The sequence below is a fragment of the Lissotriton helveticus genome, chromosome 1_1 (genome assembly GCF_964261635.1).
Source record: "Lissotriton helveticus chromosome 1_1, aLisHel1.1, whole genome shotgun sequence".
In the NCBI taxonomy this organism is placed as follows: Eukaryota; Metazoa; Chordata; class Amphibia; order Caudata; family Salamandridae; genus Lissotriton; species Lissotriton helveticus.
In genome coordinates, this window is record NC_136057.1 from 495,716,539 (window position 1) to 495,731,705 (window position 15,167).

At 39.7% G+C, this 15,167-nt stretch overlaps 1 protein-coding gene across 1 annotated transcript in view; it reads left to right on the forward strand.

Moving 5' to 3' along the window:
- The window catches only part of ABTB3 (ankyrin repeat and BTB domain containing 3), a 778,151-nt gene that overhangs the window by 716,705 nt on the left and 46,279 nt on the right, over window positions 1-15,167 (forward strand). The window contains exons 12-14 of the mRNA XM_078673942.1: window positions 5,547-5,652; window positions 10,818-10,920; window positions 14,767-14,848. Of these exons, the coding sequence (XP_078530068.1) occupies window positions 5,547-5,652; window positions 10,818-10,920; window positions 14,767-14,848 (291 nt within the window). The remainder of the gene's footprint in view (window positions 1-5,546; window positions 5,653-10,817; window positions 10,921-14,766; window positions 14,849-15,167) is intronic.

Here is a 15,167-nt window from a genome sequence, read left to right on the forward strand (position 1 = left end):
TGCATCTTTCCACCTGTGTAGAGGAGAACTGGATATGGAAAGTGATAGGTAATTATAGTAACGCCTAGGCTATCTATATCTGATATTACATCCCTGAGTCAAGCAGCTTAGGAGGGATTCACTCCACATGTTCAATTTTTATTGTTAACTAAGTAGAACAATGGCAATTTCACTATTCAGAAAAATGCATGTACATTGATGCTCTGCAGGAGCTAAGAAATAACATCAAGAGAACAGTTTACATTAGCAACAATAAAAACAGTCATCCCAAATTAAATGCATTAAGACAATTGAAACACTGTGCTCCAGATAGACATTATTTATGAACAGCTCAGAACTGATCTTATTTTCAATGGTGAACATTACCAATTTCCAATTCCCTATTTCCTGAGATGTGTAGACCCAGGGGAATGCATTTACCACTGGCTACAAATTGACAACCAGCAAAAATCTCGTGCTAATTCAGCTGTATTTGACCATAGATGCTGTTAGACCCGGCATCCTTGGCATGGTTCCCCCTTCGGGCCTCTTGTTTTGGATGACTTCGTTTTTGCTAGCCTTAAGATTATTTGCACTTTACCACTGCTAACCAGTGCTTTAGTGCTTACGCTCTTTCCCTAAATTGTGGTTACAGTGGCTTATCCATGAATGGCATATTTAATTTACCTATTAACCCCTAGTAATGTGCACTACCTTTGCCTGGGACCTGTAAAATAAATGCATTTACTTGGGCAGCTGCACTGATTATACCCCCCAATTAAGTAGCTCTTTAAACAGGTCTCAGGCGTGCCATTGCAGAGTCTCTGTGCTCAGTTTAAACTGCCATGTCGACCTGGCAAGTTAAACCTCTTGCCAGGCCCAAAACATCCTTTTTTTAATACATACAAGTTGCCCTTAGGGTAGGCCTTGGAAAGCCCAGAGGGAAAGGTGCAGTGTATTTAAGAACCAGGACATATACTTTTGAGTTTTACATGTCCAGGTCGTGAAAAACTATTACATCCGTACAAGGCCTGCATCTAAATTGTGATTACCGTATTACATTTTATAAGCATAATTTTGAAATGGGAAGATATAACTGGTTCATGTTTGGTGTCTCTGGAATCCTAACTTAAAATCCTAAAAATGGTGAAGTTAAATTTTAAATTACAATTCTGAAAATGCCACTTGTAGAAAGTTGGACATTTCTTGCCTTAGACATTTGGGGCCCAATGTAGGTAATTTAATTTTACCATTTCTTAAATACCGATTCGGTATTTAAGAAGTGGTAAAATGGAGGGGGGGGGATGTAGGTATTTCAGAATCGGTAAATACCGAATCGTTGAGATTCGGTATTTACCGATTCTGTAAATACCGATTCGGTAATGCCCATTGATTCCTATGGGCATTGAAGCCCATAGGAATCAATGGGCATTACCGAATCGGTATTTACCGATTCGGTAAATACCGATTGCAGCAAGAGTGCAGGGGGTGTCACTTTGACACCCTCCTTACCACCGAAACTGTAAATTGTCCTCCAATATACCTTGGTAACTGCTAAACCCAGATGCCCCAACAGAAGTACCAACCTCACTGACCCTCACTGCTGCTTCTGTCTGGCTACAGAGTTCAAAAAGCGTAAACTGCACACGGGTGTCATGCTCTTGGAATAGAAACATGCTTTTCCTTTAAAGGTTATGAAGAGATTACATTAACCCTTGAGACTATTTGAATGGAAAATGCCAAAAGATAGGTGAAATCATAATATATTTCTCGAGGAAACTTCCTTTTGGGTGATCTGATGGGAGAAATATCCCATTTAAATTTCCCAAAGCCTGCCCATTTATTTCTGTGGCTTAAAAACAACCCCCACTATGAAGTTCAATCATTCATGGAGGCAATGCTGAAAATGGTCGCCATGCTGGCACTGAAATATTCCAGGCAGGGCTTGGCTTCTCTTTTCATGGTAAGCCTAGAAAGCAGGAAACAGTTTTGGCTCAGTGCCATCCAGCTGCAGATAATAAGAACTCTGTACTAGATTTATAAGTCCTCTGCTGCAGCTCAGTGATGTAGCTGGCATACCACTGGCATTAATGATTTAGGAAGAGTTATAAAGGCCCTTTGCAGCTGGCTGTTAGTTCTGTTCTAATGAGTCTCGGCGACAGTTATGAAAACCTTATGATGTCTCTAACTCGCCTGCAATACTTCACTTCAAAAGCGAGGGGGCAGCCTTCACAAATACTCGACGGTGTGCATCGCTCACTGCAGAACTGATTTGTGGCACACAAAAAACATGTAAAGTCATTTCTGAATTCTCGTATCGCTAAACATTATTCATCCCAATAAAGTCTTCCTGGGCTGGGAATCCTTTGTTTTACGAGGCACTGTGTGCTCTTCCCCTGGAGTCCCACAGAAAATATTTGTTGTGACTTTGGCTCTCCCCCAGGTACGGGTAATGCTGGAGGTCACTGTGTGTGCCCTTATGGTGGCAGCTCAAGGCCATCACCGTTGCAATTGATTTCATTGTAAAATTGAATTTTAGGTTACATTTATAGGATTGATCTCTCTATTAGAAAAGGGACATTGAATTGAAATTTTTTTTAAATATCCCAAAAAATAAACAAGGTAGGAGAACTTAAAATGAGTGTTAAAAGTGTATTATAATGTAAGATAAATTCCTTAGCAGTGCTTACTGAGTCCAAGGTACCAGTGGTTCTTGGCTGTTTTTTTGTTGTTATGGTTTATGTGTGGTTGGCAGCATATGTTTCTGTGAAGCACGCAATTCGTTAAAACTTTAGTATTGAGTTAAATAAATGTAAAGAGAGTGCCCAATCCATCTATATTTAGCTCAAGGCACCTGCCAGCCAGGCCAGCACTGCATAAGACCAGACCACATGCACTGATGCATTGTATATAGATGACTGGTTGCTGCTGCTGTACGTAAATCAGTATGTTTTCACCCTTTCCGAGCATACTTTTACCCACTTGGTATGGTACAGGCTGTATCTAGGGGCCCCTGGAATTATGCGGCAATAGAGTAGCAAATGACGTGGCAGAAATCAATGAGTTATCCCGCTAGAAAAGGAAGATTGTGCAGCCTAAGGCAGCACATTTTGTGGCTGTATTATATCACTATGGGGTCGATTCCGATCCGGTAAAATGCGCTCCGAATCGTCGTACGGAGAGTTTTTTCCCCATACGAATCGTACCCGTAGACGTCCCGTACGTACGACGAAGTACGATTCGTACCAGGTGCCAAACTCCGTACGAGTCGTACAGGACTCCGTACGACTCAAATCTCCGTACGAGTTTCACTCGGAACCGGCTGTACGCGACATCACTACCGTTCGCGGCTGGTTTTTACGACCCAGCAAGTACGATTTGTGTTGGGTACGCGCCGTACGACCCTTTTCCTACGGGAGCTGAAAACAGTCGTAAACGCAGAGTTCGCGCCGAAACAGGTACGGAACGCCCCCCCCCGGGTACGGCACGTACCCCCCATGATCGCAGGGGTACGCGCCGTACTCCTGTGATCATGCGGGGTGCGTGCCGTACACCCAGCGTACATGGGGTACGCACCGTACCCCATGTACGGTGGGTGTACGGCACGTACCCCATGTACGCTGGGTGTACGGCACGTACCCCGCATGATCACAGGGGTACGGCGCGTACCCCTGCGATCATGGGGGGTACGCGCCGTACGGTGTGTAGGTGATTGTGCGCTTTTCCGTACGAATCGACGTGTACCGTACGAATCGCGTCCAGGTCGGCCGATCGGGATCGGAATCGTCCGGTCGTACGGCGTCCGTACAAGTCGTACGGAAACGGCTCCGGATACGAATCGTACGGACGGGGATTTTACCGGATCGGAATCGACCCCTATATTGGCATTTCTATACACAATAACACTGTCTGAGTAATTATTTCACCTCACCTCATTATCATCAGTTTCATACCAGATCGCAGCGATCAGAAGCTAAAAGCTGACCAGTTAATGTGTGCAAATGTTTTGACGCTGCTCTGCACCACGTGCAGTGTTTTTCAGTAACTGTAGATCCGTTTCAGTTATAGACACTTTTATTTTTAGAAATCTGCAAATTATGCCGCAGATTGTGAGTTGTGTGACAAGTGCAGTAAATCCCTAATTATGCGGAAAATGCCGCAGCATCAGAATCCAATGATTCCATTGGCCCTAGTTATAAATGTCACTTCCTGTTTCGAGCATTCTCTTCGCAGAAACACTTCTTTGCAAATTATTAACCTCATATATTCACATTTGGGATAAAACAGTCCCAGAATATTGAGGCCCTCATACTAACAATGACGCAGACATTAGAAGTCCCGCTTCTCTCCGGGCTTCGTAATGATGCTCCTGGTGAACTTTATAAAACTCCACAACTACATCTTGGGAAACCAATAGAGCCAAAAGCATCTCCTAAAACGCTACTAGCAATAATTATTACATCGAAAACAGAATTTAAATACTGGAAAACCCACACGCCAAGACCTTTTTACTGTTATGGTTAGCATTGTTGCCTAGGAAATGGAGATTTGACCTGTATCCAAGGAGCGTTCATCACGTTTCAAAAGCACTGCTCGTTTGAAAGAAGCACGTATTTTACTTTCCAGAATATTTTGTGTAATCATTTTTCATCAGGCTCTCTGTAAACGTGAAGTCATGCACCTAAAACATTTGAAAATCTACTTAAGATACTTTGGGATTTCAATAAATGTTCGGAGTATGTAGTAATGGTTACCATTTTTCACATTTACAAGGATCTTTCACCAAAGTTTGTGACACTTTTCTCTTTCTACCCCCTTCTAGTTTTCTTATTTACGCCGCCAGAACGTAACTTTTTGCGACGCTGCTGTGGCGCGACAGCCTGCTCCATATTTACGAGACAGCACTAAGGCACTTTTTTGGCTTAATTCTTCCTCGTAAATATTGTCCCTTTCACGCAGTTTTCTGCATGAAAGGGGCGTGCTATGGGTTTTGCTGGGGGCGTTCCCAGCAACATCCATGGCTTTGTGACACTGCCCAAGATTTACGACAAATCGTGAATCTGAGGCAGGGCAAACACTTCTGCAACACACATAGAAAGAGGAAAACACCTCTTCTGATTGTGATTTGTGCAGGAAGGTTTCCCTTGCTGCACAAAAATAATCATACCGCAACGCAGGCAGCTTTGCATCATGGTGCGAAGATGACTGCGGTGGAGCACGACAACCCATTGTGCGCCGGAGCAGGGGAAAAGGTCAGGAATGCGCTGTATCTGATAGATACGGCACATTACTACTCTTTTCTTTTGCTGTAGGGCAGCACAGAAGGAAGTCCGGCGGCGCCGCTCTATGGCAAAACCTCTTAAATGAGTCCCATAGTACTTTCTCCTGGTATTAATGTAATGTTTAACAATGCCATTTTTCCACAGAGCACTACAGCGCATAGTATTTCATGTTTTATTTCTTGTAGAGTTGAATTCTTTATTTGTTGTTCCACATATTAATGGAATTGTAAAATTGTATTTCCCAGGATAAACTGTTGATATGGTTGTGTGTTAATTTTTCCCCAGAACGAGGTAATAAGCCAGCAGCTGTCAGTGATTTTCGCACAGTGTTATGGGCCCTATCCCATCCCAAAGCTAACCGAAATCAAGCGGAAGCAGACATCTCGCTTAGGTATGCGTGCTCCTACAGTACTCACCACATAGTCCACACTCATGATTACCCAAACCCTCTAGCTAATGCATGTCATGCTTGTTTTCTCTGCATCAACAATGAGCATAGTCATCTGGTCGTCTCTGATCCTGCGAAGAACTCCTTGATCATGGTTTGTGTGGAACGGCCATGTGGAGGCCCACAGATCAGTTGTAAATTAATCTGGACTAGGATGCCATTGTAACTGACAGTGGGGGTGATGAGGTCAATTAACCTTCTTAGGGGTCCCACTGATACTTGGTCCTTTTAAACCAACAAAGAAGAAATTGGCACAGAAGCTGAAATATAAAAGAGCATCTTTATTAACCTCAAATGAGTGAGAGTACGTCACACAGAAGCCTTGGCAACTGAATGAGGCAGTTGAGGAGTACAGAAAACAGAGGCCTTATATATGCTTAGGGTTACATAGTAAGCATAAAAACAAGGGGCAGTCCTGGCTCATGTAAGCATGCAAAATGACTAAGATGGGCATACAAGATCTGCTTGCTCAACAAAGTGGGAGGAGAGTTACTTCTCCATACAGCAGCAAAAATAGCCTGACAGTTATACTAGAGAAGCAGGTGCATTCTACTGGCTAGGCCCTCTGGGCATGTGCGAAGGTGGAAGATGCTGAATATAGTTTGTCTCTAGGCAGATTTCAAAAGCAGTTAACAGAAAGGTAGGACAGAGCACATGGCGCGCACATAGCAAACAAAATGGCTGTCAGAAGTACAAAATGGCTTTCACAAAGCGGATAAGATAACTTCTAAATACAGGATGGCTTCTGCTAATGCTAACCCATTGCTGCCAATTTACAACAGGGGGAGTCGATCTGATCCACTACCAAAGCATTTAAACATTTGATACCGAATGATAGATATGCTGATTGAAGGGGGACATGAGTGTCTTGAAGGACCTTAACTAGGATTTAGTAGTAAATTCCTAAGAGGAGTACAAATTGGGTGCAAAATGCACCCAATGTAGGAATTAACACCACAATATGAGTCACGCAAAGCCTGTAGGAAATCGTGAGGCAAATCGCATGCAGTACCAATTTCAAACCCTGCAACACACAAACTCATGTGCAGATTAGAGAGCAACACAAACTAGGGTGTAAATTGCACACCTGTTAATTACAGCATCCTCCAGTAGCAGCAAATAATACAAGGACAATTTCCACAAGGAATTTACAAAGGCCTTATAGTCTGTTAAATTGCAGCAAACAAATTAGGTAATTCAACAAAGCTGGATGAGATGGGAAGGAGGGGTACCACAGGTTTGGAAAATGTTATGGTGGTGAGAAGAGCATAGTAGAGAAAATGGCAACAAAGGGGGCAGTGAAACAATTTCAAATAAATATTCTTGCAAAAGTGAGTGGAAGATTCAGAATAACCACGTGGAGCGTGGCATTGGACAAAATATTGAGTACAAAATATTGAGAAGCAGAAATATAAATTTTTTAATATCGTGATCCACAAATATCATGAAGCAGGAATATCGATGAAAAAAATATTGATTTCATAAGTAATATTGATGTTAAAATATATGTTATTAATATCGTTTACAAAAATATAACTAATATTGTTTTAATTATTTGTATGTAGTTTAGTATATGTTTTAATTGTATATGTCATACATTGTTTGTATAATACTTTTTAATGTTTTTTAATATAGTTTGTACATTTTCAGTTCTTTTTAAATGTAATTGTTTATTGTAATTGCTTCTAAACTGTATAATTAATTTATTTTTCTAATAATTAATTATCAAAAATAATTTCCTAATTACCTTCCCACTCAGATGGGGTAAAATGTACTATTCCCACTCCAGTCGGTGCAACAGTAGAGAGAGAGTAGTTCACTTCAAACAAGTAACATATTTTTGACAAAAAATATAAATACTTAAATTATAAAAAGTCTACATTTTAACAAAAATTAAAATAATTACATAATTGTTTTTTAAATAATTACTATAAACTAAAACAAATATTAATTTAATTAAAATACCACACTATATTCTCAAAATGATAACAGCCAACAATTAAAATGTAATTTACATTAAAAAGCATAACACAATTAACACATTACATAATATAAAGCACAATGTTTAAAACTGAATACATAATTTTACATGTATTAACTTCCTACCCTATACCTTTATAAAGTAAACAGCACACACCTAAAATATAATGTAACAAATATGACAATTTCACAATTTACATAATTATCAATTGAATAATTAACATAACATTATAGATAATTGTTAGATTGGTAAATGTAAAAATAATTATACAATTATAATATAAGTTAAAATTAATATTTGTAAAATAGTTTTACATTATATACATGTATGTCTACACACACTCTTTGATATATATATGCTTGTGTGTTTGTTTAAATTAGTAAAAATGTATACATATTTTAAATAATATTTAGATATATTATTTTACCTTATATTAAAGTTTTTTGTTATATGTTAAAATAGTTAAGTTTTATTTATTTAACCCACATGTACAGTAAAAAATGATATTTATGTATATATTTTTCGATATTAGTTTAAATGATATATTTTTTCATTATTTTGATACCATTTTTATGTATAGAAAAGCGATATTTTTGTGATCAATATTTTTGACACAATATTTTGGTGTCACGATATTTATGGTTTCGCTATTGTGTGAATCGTGGTGCGTTAGCAATCTGGATGTAGAGGTCAAACAAAATAAATTAAGGAGATCTGTTTTTTTTTAGTTATTTTAAGGGCATCAAGTGGATGGCCAAAGAGTAAATTTAAATTTAATGCTTGAATTGCCTTTGTGTGGAAAACATTAAATTGCTGCAAAATATTATTCTGAAATCGGCAGGATGGCTGAATGAGCTGAATGATTGCTGCTGATAAAATTGTGAGGTTGTGATGTTCTGAGATCATGTATTTGATTCCCAGCAAAAGCAGGCTTAAGCGTGCCACCTTCCTAGGTTAGTAAATTGAATAGTATTATCTGTTAAATTGTTTTTATTAGAATCCCTACACATGCATAACACAAAATGTCAAGGTTTCCATGGTAAAGGCTCTTGTACTGGATTTGTAATCACTGGCACAGATGCACTCTCTTCTGTTTACCACATATTCAAAACATCTGGTCAGATTTCTGCTTGCCATTGGGAAAGGTCTGAAGTCACTATACATTCAATTGTCTATACTGTACATATTCGATCTGGGATTCCGTCCAGAAAGGTCTCAGAAGCAAGATGGACTGTTCATATGAACAGCTCATCAACAATTTCTTCAGGCTTATGTTGTGCAATGATATTCGACATCATTACACAGTATTAATGGAAATAGCCTCCCCAATGGTTGCCTCGAAAAAGTAGAATATTGTTATGCCTGTTATATATTAATTATATCCTATGATCGTTTACACACTCAACCCAGCAGATAAGGAATCAGAAAATTAGCAAATGGAACTAAAAGAAAAGTATGCTTTGGCTTTTCTTTACAAATATGACTAATTGACTGAGAACACTTATATAACACAGAGTACTCAAATGAATGTCTTGGCACTATGCTGAACAAACCCATTGAACATCCTCTAGATCAAGGTGAGTTCCCTGATTGTGTTAAGATGGTCAAATGGGAGACTGAAAATGTTATATCCAACATCAAGGGATGCCTGCTAGCTTTAGCCTTGAACCTTGCCCCACTGGAGGATTCTGACTTTCAAAAAGAAGAACAAGACCTAAGATAAAAACTTTGACCGAAATGCCCAGCTTGGTGTATTCATCCTCTGCTCCATCACAGTTAGCCTGAAATCGCACCTAGTTTCTGTACAACTGCAAACTGCTATTTTCAATGGTGCTCTATTTTTTCTAGATGCCGTTTTCCTTCAAATTTTAAAACGTCATATCTGTAGTTTCCCTTATCTCATTTGAAATCTTTTGATGTCTTTTGGCTTATTACATTGTTCTCTCTTTTTCTAAAGCGTGTCTAAAATTCATCCATTAACTGCAAATGTTCATATGTATATACTTTAGACACCTCAAATGCATATAAAGAAGCATTCGACTTGTATTGACACTTAACCAGGGTGTATTTATTCACTTTGCAAGAACGCTCCCTTGTAAAATTATTAATCCAATTTCTGATTGGCAATGCATAATTAATGCTGAAAGAGCTGCAGTCATAAAATGCCCTCATTCCAGTTCTGTCAGAAGGCAGCAGGTCCATTACAAACTTTTAAAAGTTACATTTCTTTGTTTTACAAAGTGTCAACAGAACAAAGCAATAATTAGCTGCCCCATACGATATGAATTCTTGTCAAAATATTTTTACAATCTGTTTGAAATTAAATCAAATTAAGGGCCTCATAGCGATGGCAGTGAGACCGGAACCATGAGCCTGTCTGTGGCGGCCCCAACTCCATCTATAGAATCGGTCCGACTGCCAGATTAAGACCGTTGCTTTTCCATTGGGCTCATGGAGCCCTTCGGGGCAGTGGTCAGACCATAATCCCCACAATAGGGCAGTGCCTGCTCAGGCACCGCCGTAGGTATTATGTCAGTTTCCCTTGGCCTGTATATTGTGGTTCGACGACCATGTACAGGCAGACGGAAAGGGACTTTGGGGAACCCTAGCAGGGCTCCCTTCCCCCATTGGCCTCCGCTATAGGGCTTGGTGGGCACATATGGTGTCCCCCCACACACCCATGGGCCCAGTGCCTGGCAGCTCATGGTGCCTGGCACACTGTGCAAGGATGTTTAAAACATGCCCATTTCAATTGTGGCTTGTGCTGTAGCCCTTTTCGGGCCACAGCACAAGCCTTAATAGAAAATTGCATGGTTCTGGAAGAAATTCGGAGGGGGGAACCACTGACCACATGTCGCAATGATGGCAGTCGGATGCTCGTCCTACTACCATCATAATAACGCCCTAAGTTTGAAGGTATAAAAATAGCAGTTATTTAGTTCTCAGTGTCAGCTTTGAAATGCTTCTTCTTAATTATTTGGTGTGTTTTCAGCTGTAGCTATTCTTGTAGATACACTGGTATAACTCTATGTATTGTTCAATTTCTTATCACTGGAAAATACCTTAACATGAACAAATTTGTTTTATGTATAAACTAAGTCCTTTCATTTTTGTTTTTACTTTTCAGATCCACATTTTCTCAATAATAAGGAAATGTCTGATGTTACTTTTTTGGTCGAAGGACGGCCCTTTTATGCTCACAAGGTGCTCCTGTTTACAGCATCCCCAAGGTAAACAGATCCTTTTGGAAGGAAAAATTAATCAACACAATATTTTGGCTGTTAAACATCTTAAAACTCTGACTAATAAAAAGATTATTACATAGCACTGAGGCTGTGTAATGGTTCTGTTCTTCTTCTAACAGGGTTTGTCCATGCACATCCAATTAATAAATCCATCTACCTGGCTTAATGACCTAATGTGGTTTTATAGAACATCATTCCAAAAGGATGAAGTACATTAATATCCCATAGCCAGAGTATTATTACTCAGGCTCTAATTAAGACCTTCTGAAACAGTTTCAGTAAAATGAGGGATCCTAAAAATCAATAGTGGTGTCTGTCACTAAACCATATCTTAAAGAGATCAAAATGCGCTTCAACCTAATACTAGTCAGAATTTCAGTGCTATTAGCTTTTACATATTAGATTATTTACTTAATTATCAGCCTTGCGACTATAGAGACAAGAGGAAATGCACTGTTAAACAAATTCAACAACTTTAAGTATATACCTAAAAGTGTTCTTTGTTTACATATTTTATTTCCGCTTCATATGTAGTGTACACGATTTGTCCCACTCCCTTTTACAGAGAATCCAAGTGTTAGGAATGTGTGCGCTTTTTATTGTGACAAAATTATTTTTTGCACCTAACGTTAATAGCACCAGTCAATGCACATTGAAAATCTGATTGAACACTCCTTTGAGACTAAACAGTGCGAGTTTGTGTTGAATGCTACCAAACTTCATCACATATCGTATTCAACATTAACCCCTTTGTAAGAAAGGACCCCTTTTTGCCTGGTCGCCCCATTTTGTTGCTGACTGGTATTGCTGTTTTCTGAACTCAAGCACTGCTGTCCAGGCCCCAGGATATTTGCTTTGAGCCCTGAAACGTGGGAAGATTGGCTAAGCCACAATTGAAGTATTGAGTAGTTTTATAGTGTACAGTGCAGAAAATTAGAACAATGGGACCAAAAGTGTAGTGTCACCTGTGGACTGTAGCACTTATTATGGGGAAACATCCTTTACGACGCAACTTTTACCACGCAGTGCCTTTACAACGCAGGTTTTTTAACGCAAGTCATTACAACGAATTGCGATGGGGGCGCTCTAGGATAGGTAATAGTTTAATTTACTATCCAACACCTTCCCTACTATCCACGGGGACTGGAGTTGGAATAGTAAATTAAACTATTCACTATCCAGCACCCCCCAACCCAAGTCGTTGTAACAACTTGCGTTGAAAAACCTGCGTTGTAAAAGCATGCGTGGTAAAAGCATGCGTTGTGACAATGTACATCCCTTATTATGCCATACACTATAGTGACAAGGAAAATATGGCATCAGGCCTACTTGTGTAACTTGACTGCTGCAATATTTTAACCTGTAGGCGAGCATGCGAAAACAACCCACAGAGCACCGACATCACAGGTGACAGAAAATAACCCTACTTTTAAATATTCAATAAGTCCCCCTTAAATAGGCCTTTTAGAAAACAAGGTAGGATGCATTGTATTTAGCAGTAGTACATGCAAGTATTAGTATTGGCATGTACCCACAGTGACTAGTACCCCAACATTTGTTTTCACTGTAAGGGACTGTATCTGTCCTATTTTAGCAGGAAGACCTGAGTATAAGGCATGTTTCTCCCATGAGCTCAGGAAGGGTAGTTGGGGAGGGTTGAGGAACTTCATTAACTTAAAGCCTGCCAATCCAAGGTTAACTGTAAATACAGGAGAGAGAGCAAGAGTGGGGTTGAAGGATTGGCTAAAAGTAGGGAGTGAGAAAGAACAGAAAGGCTGGAAGCAGGTAGAAAGTTATCAAACAGCCAACTTAAACTAGGCTCTCACAATAGGTATCTTTGAAAGAGGGAAAGTGTCCCGTCAGTCTCGAAAGTGTCCAGGGATGTAGGGGTTCTTATTTCTGGGGATAGGGAAATCCAAATTCTTGTTGTGTTCCTGGTGGATTGTACCATTTTGTATTTTAATTTGAATGTTGTCAATTCTAGAAGTCTTTCCGACTTGATCTGGACCAATGAATATTTCAGGTTCACTCCAAGGTAACCAGGACTGCAGCACATAGAACTTTGTTTGTGATGCATGCTGTCTTGTAGATAGCTATTTGTTCTATGGTAAGCCATTCAAAAGTTATCAGAACTGGTGAGATGTTATTCAGTCTCTTAGTACCAGCACCAAAACATGCTATTGCATGAAGCATCACTATCAGAGGGACATTTCTATTTTAGCATATCTGTAAAATGAATACCAAAGAAACAAATTAGCTAACAAAGAGTGTATGATAGACATTGAAGAGAAATGTGTAAAAGAGGAGCTCTCTGACCAGTGGAAAGTGTCAGACAACAATTTGTGGGATTTGAAAAACAGGAAGATATGGTTGATAGTCTTAAAGGCCACAGGAAGATAGGCGCCAGGACACCTCAGACAGAAAATATATTGAGATCATCCAGGATTGTATCCAGGAAAGACACAGTTTGTGTGGTCAGTTAAAACATAGCTTTAAGCAAATTAAGAGCATTGGTATATCAAAAAAGCCAAGGCCTGTATACTAATATGTAGTTTTTCAGTACTATTAGCTGCGGTAGGAAGTAAAGAAGTAGAAAGATAAATACATAGGACCAGTGGTTACAGATCAGGTTTTTCATCTGTTAGGTGATATTGCTCTCATACAATTTATATGGACATGCAAATGACAGTTAAAAAGAAGACACAGGATGTAAACCATTATAGTAGCTGTGACTGTAAGGAAATGGACCTGGTGTGGGTCCAAGTTAAAACCTATTTTAAGGATGCTATCAAAGGACTGCAGACTATCCATAGACTCTGGAACGTATAGCTAAAAAAATATGTTCTCTTTAAATTCTCCTGGGAAATTACCATATTGAGCATGCCAGAATTTGTGCAAAAATGAAAGCTGAGTAAGATCATTTATATTACATTTGAATCCTGCCCTCTTGCTGTTATCCACATTTTGCCCAAATAAATCAACCTTACCTGGACTTTGGGGTTGATTTCGATCTTGGTCGGAAGGGCTCCGAATCAGATTCAGAATTGCCTAAACCGATCCGGGGCCCCTTGTTTCCGACTGAATTGTTCACAGTTCTGAACTACCAAGTACGATGCCTGGAAAGCCTTAGCACTGACTGAATCAGTTCCGGAAGGCATTCGGAGAGATAGAGCCCTCGGGAACCCATTTGTACAGCTTTATGGAGTAGGTTTCCAAGCTAGCAAGTACAATGAACAATTTGGACCGCCTTTTCGATTTGGTTTACCCGGATCAAAAGGGCTTTAAGATTCGGTCTTTGTGGGCCCGTAGCTGGCCCCCCTTCACCCGGGGCCCTCTGAACTGGGCCTGTGGGGTTACCCGTGGGTTCCCTTTTCCCAGGCATGCACAGTGTGGCAGGCACCAAGGGGTGCCCTCCACAGGGTGTACGATTATCCCCAGCTACCCCTTTTGTCAATGCGAGCCTGTGTTCGCGTTCGGACCACAGGCTCCCATTGAAGTCAATAGGAGCCGGACCGAATCGCATCCCGATGCATTCAAATGCATCGTACTCTATCGGTCGGACTCTCCCTACCCAAATCATCCAGAAAACATTCCGAACAAGATCAGAATCGGGCCCTTTATGTCTTTGTCTGTTGAGCATTATAGCCATTTTACACCTTCAAAGTCTATTTGTCCAATTCTTTCTGGAGGCAAACACCTGATGAGCTCACTACAGTTCCGTGACTGCTTTACTGGTTACTTTTGTTGCTCTTGTTAACATTTGAAATACAATTTCTGCCTTCTAGCTATCTTGTTAAGATTAAACTACAATTAAATGTGCTTTCATTTCAGGTTTAAAGCACTATTGTCTAACAAACCTGCCACGGAGAATACATGCATTGAAATTAACTATGTCAAATACCACATCTTTCAGGTAAGGTAAATGTTATATTGGAGCAAGTGACAATAATAAAAATAGCAGTGGATACACATATTGCAAATTTTTGAGTGGCTTCCCCTAATTGGAATATTTAAACTTGCTCTTACTTGAAATATATTTGACTTTTTTGTTGAAGTATGATCACTAATACAATTTGTTTGATGTCGTGTTTAAAAACAAATCCCAGAAAATAATGCTTGGGTTTATAAAACACAAAGTAGCAATTCTGCTGCTGAATTTCTTCAAAGGAGGAGGGACTAGTGTTATAAAGAAAATCATCAAAAATGTTGGAACACGAGATTCTGGGGCCATC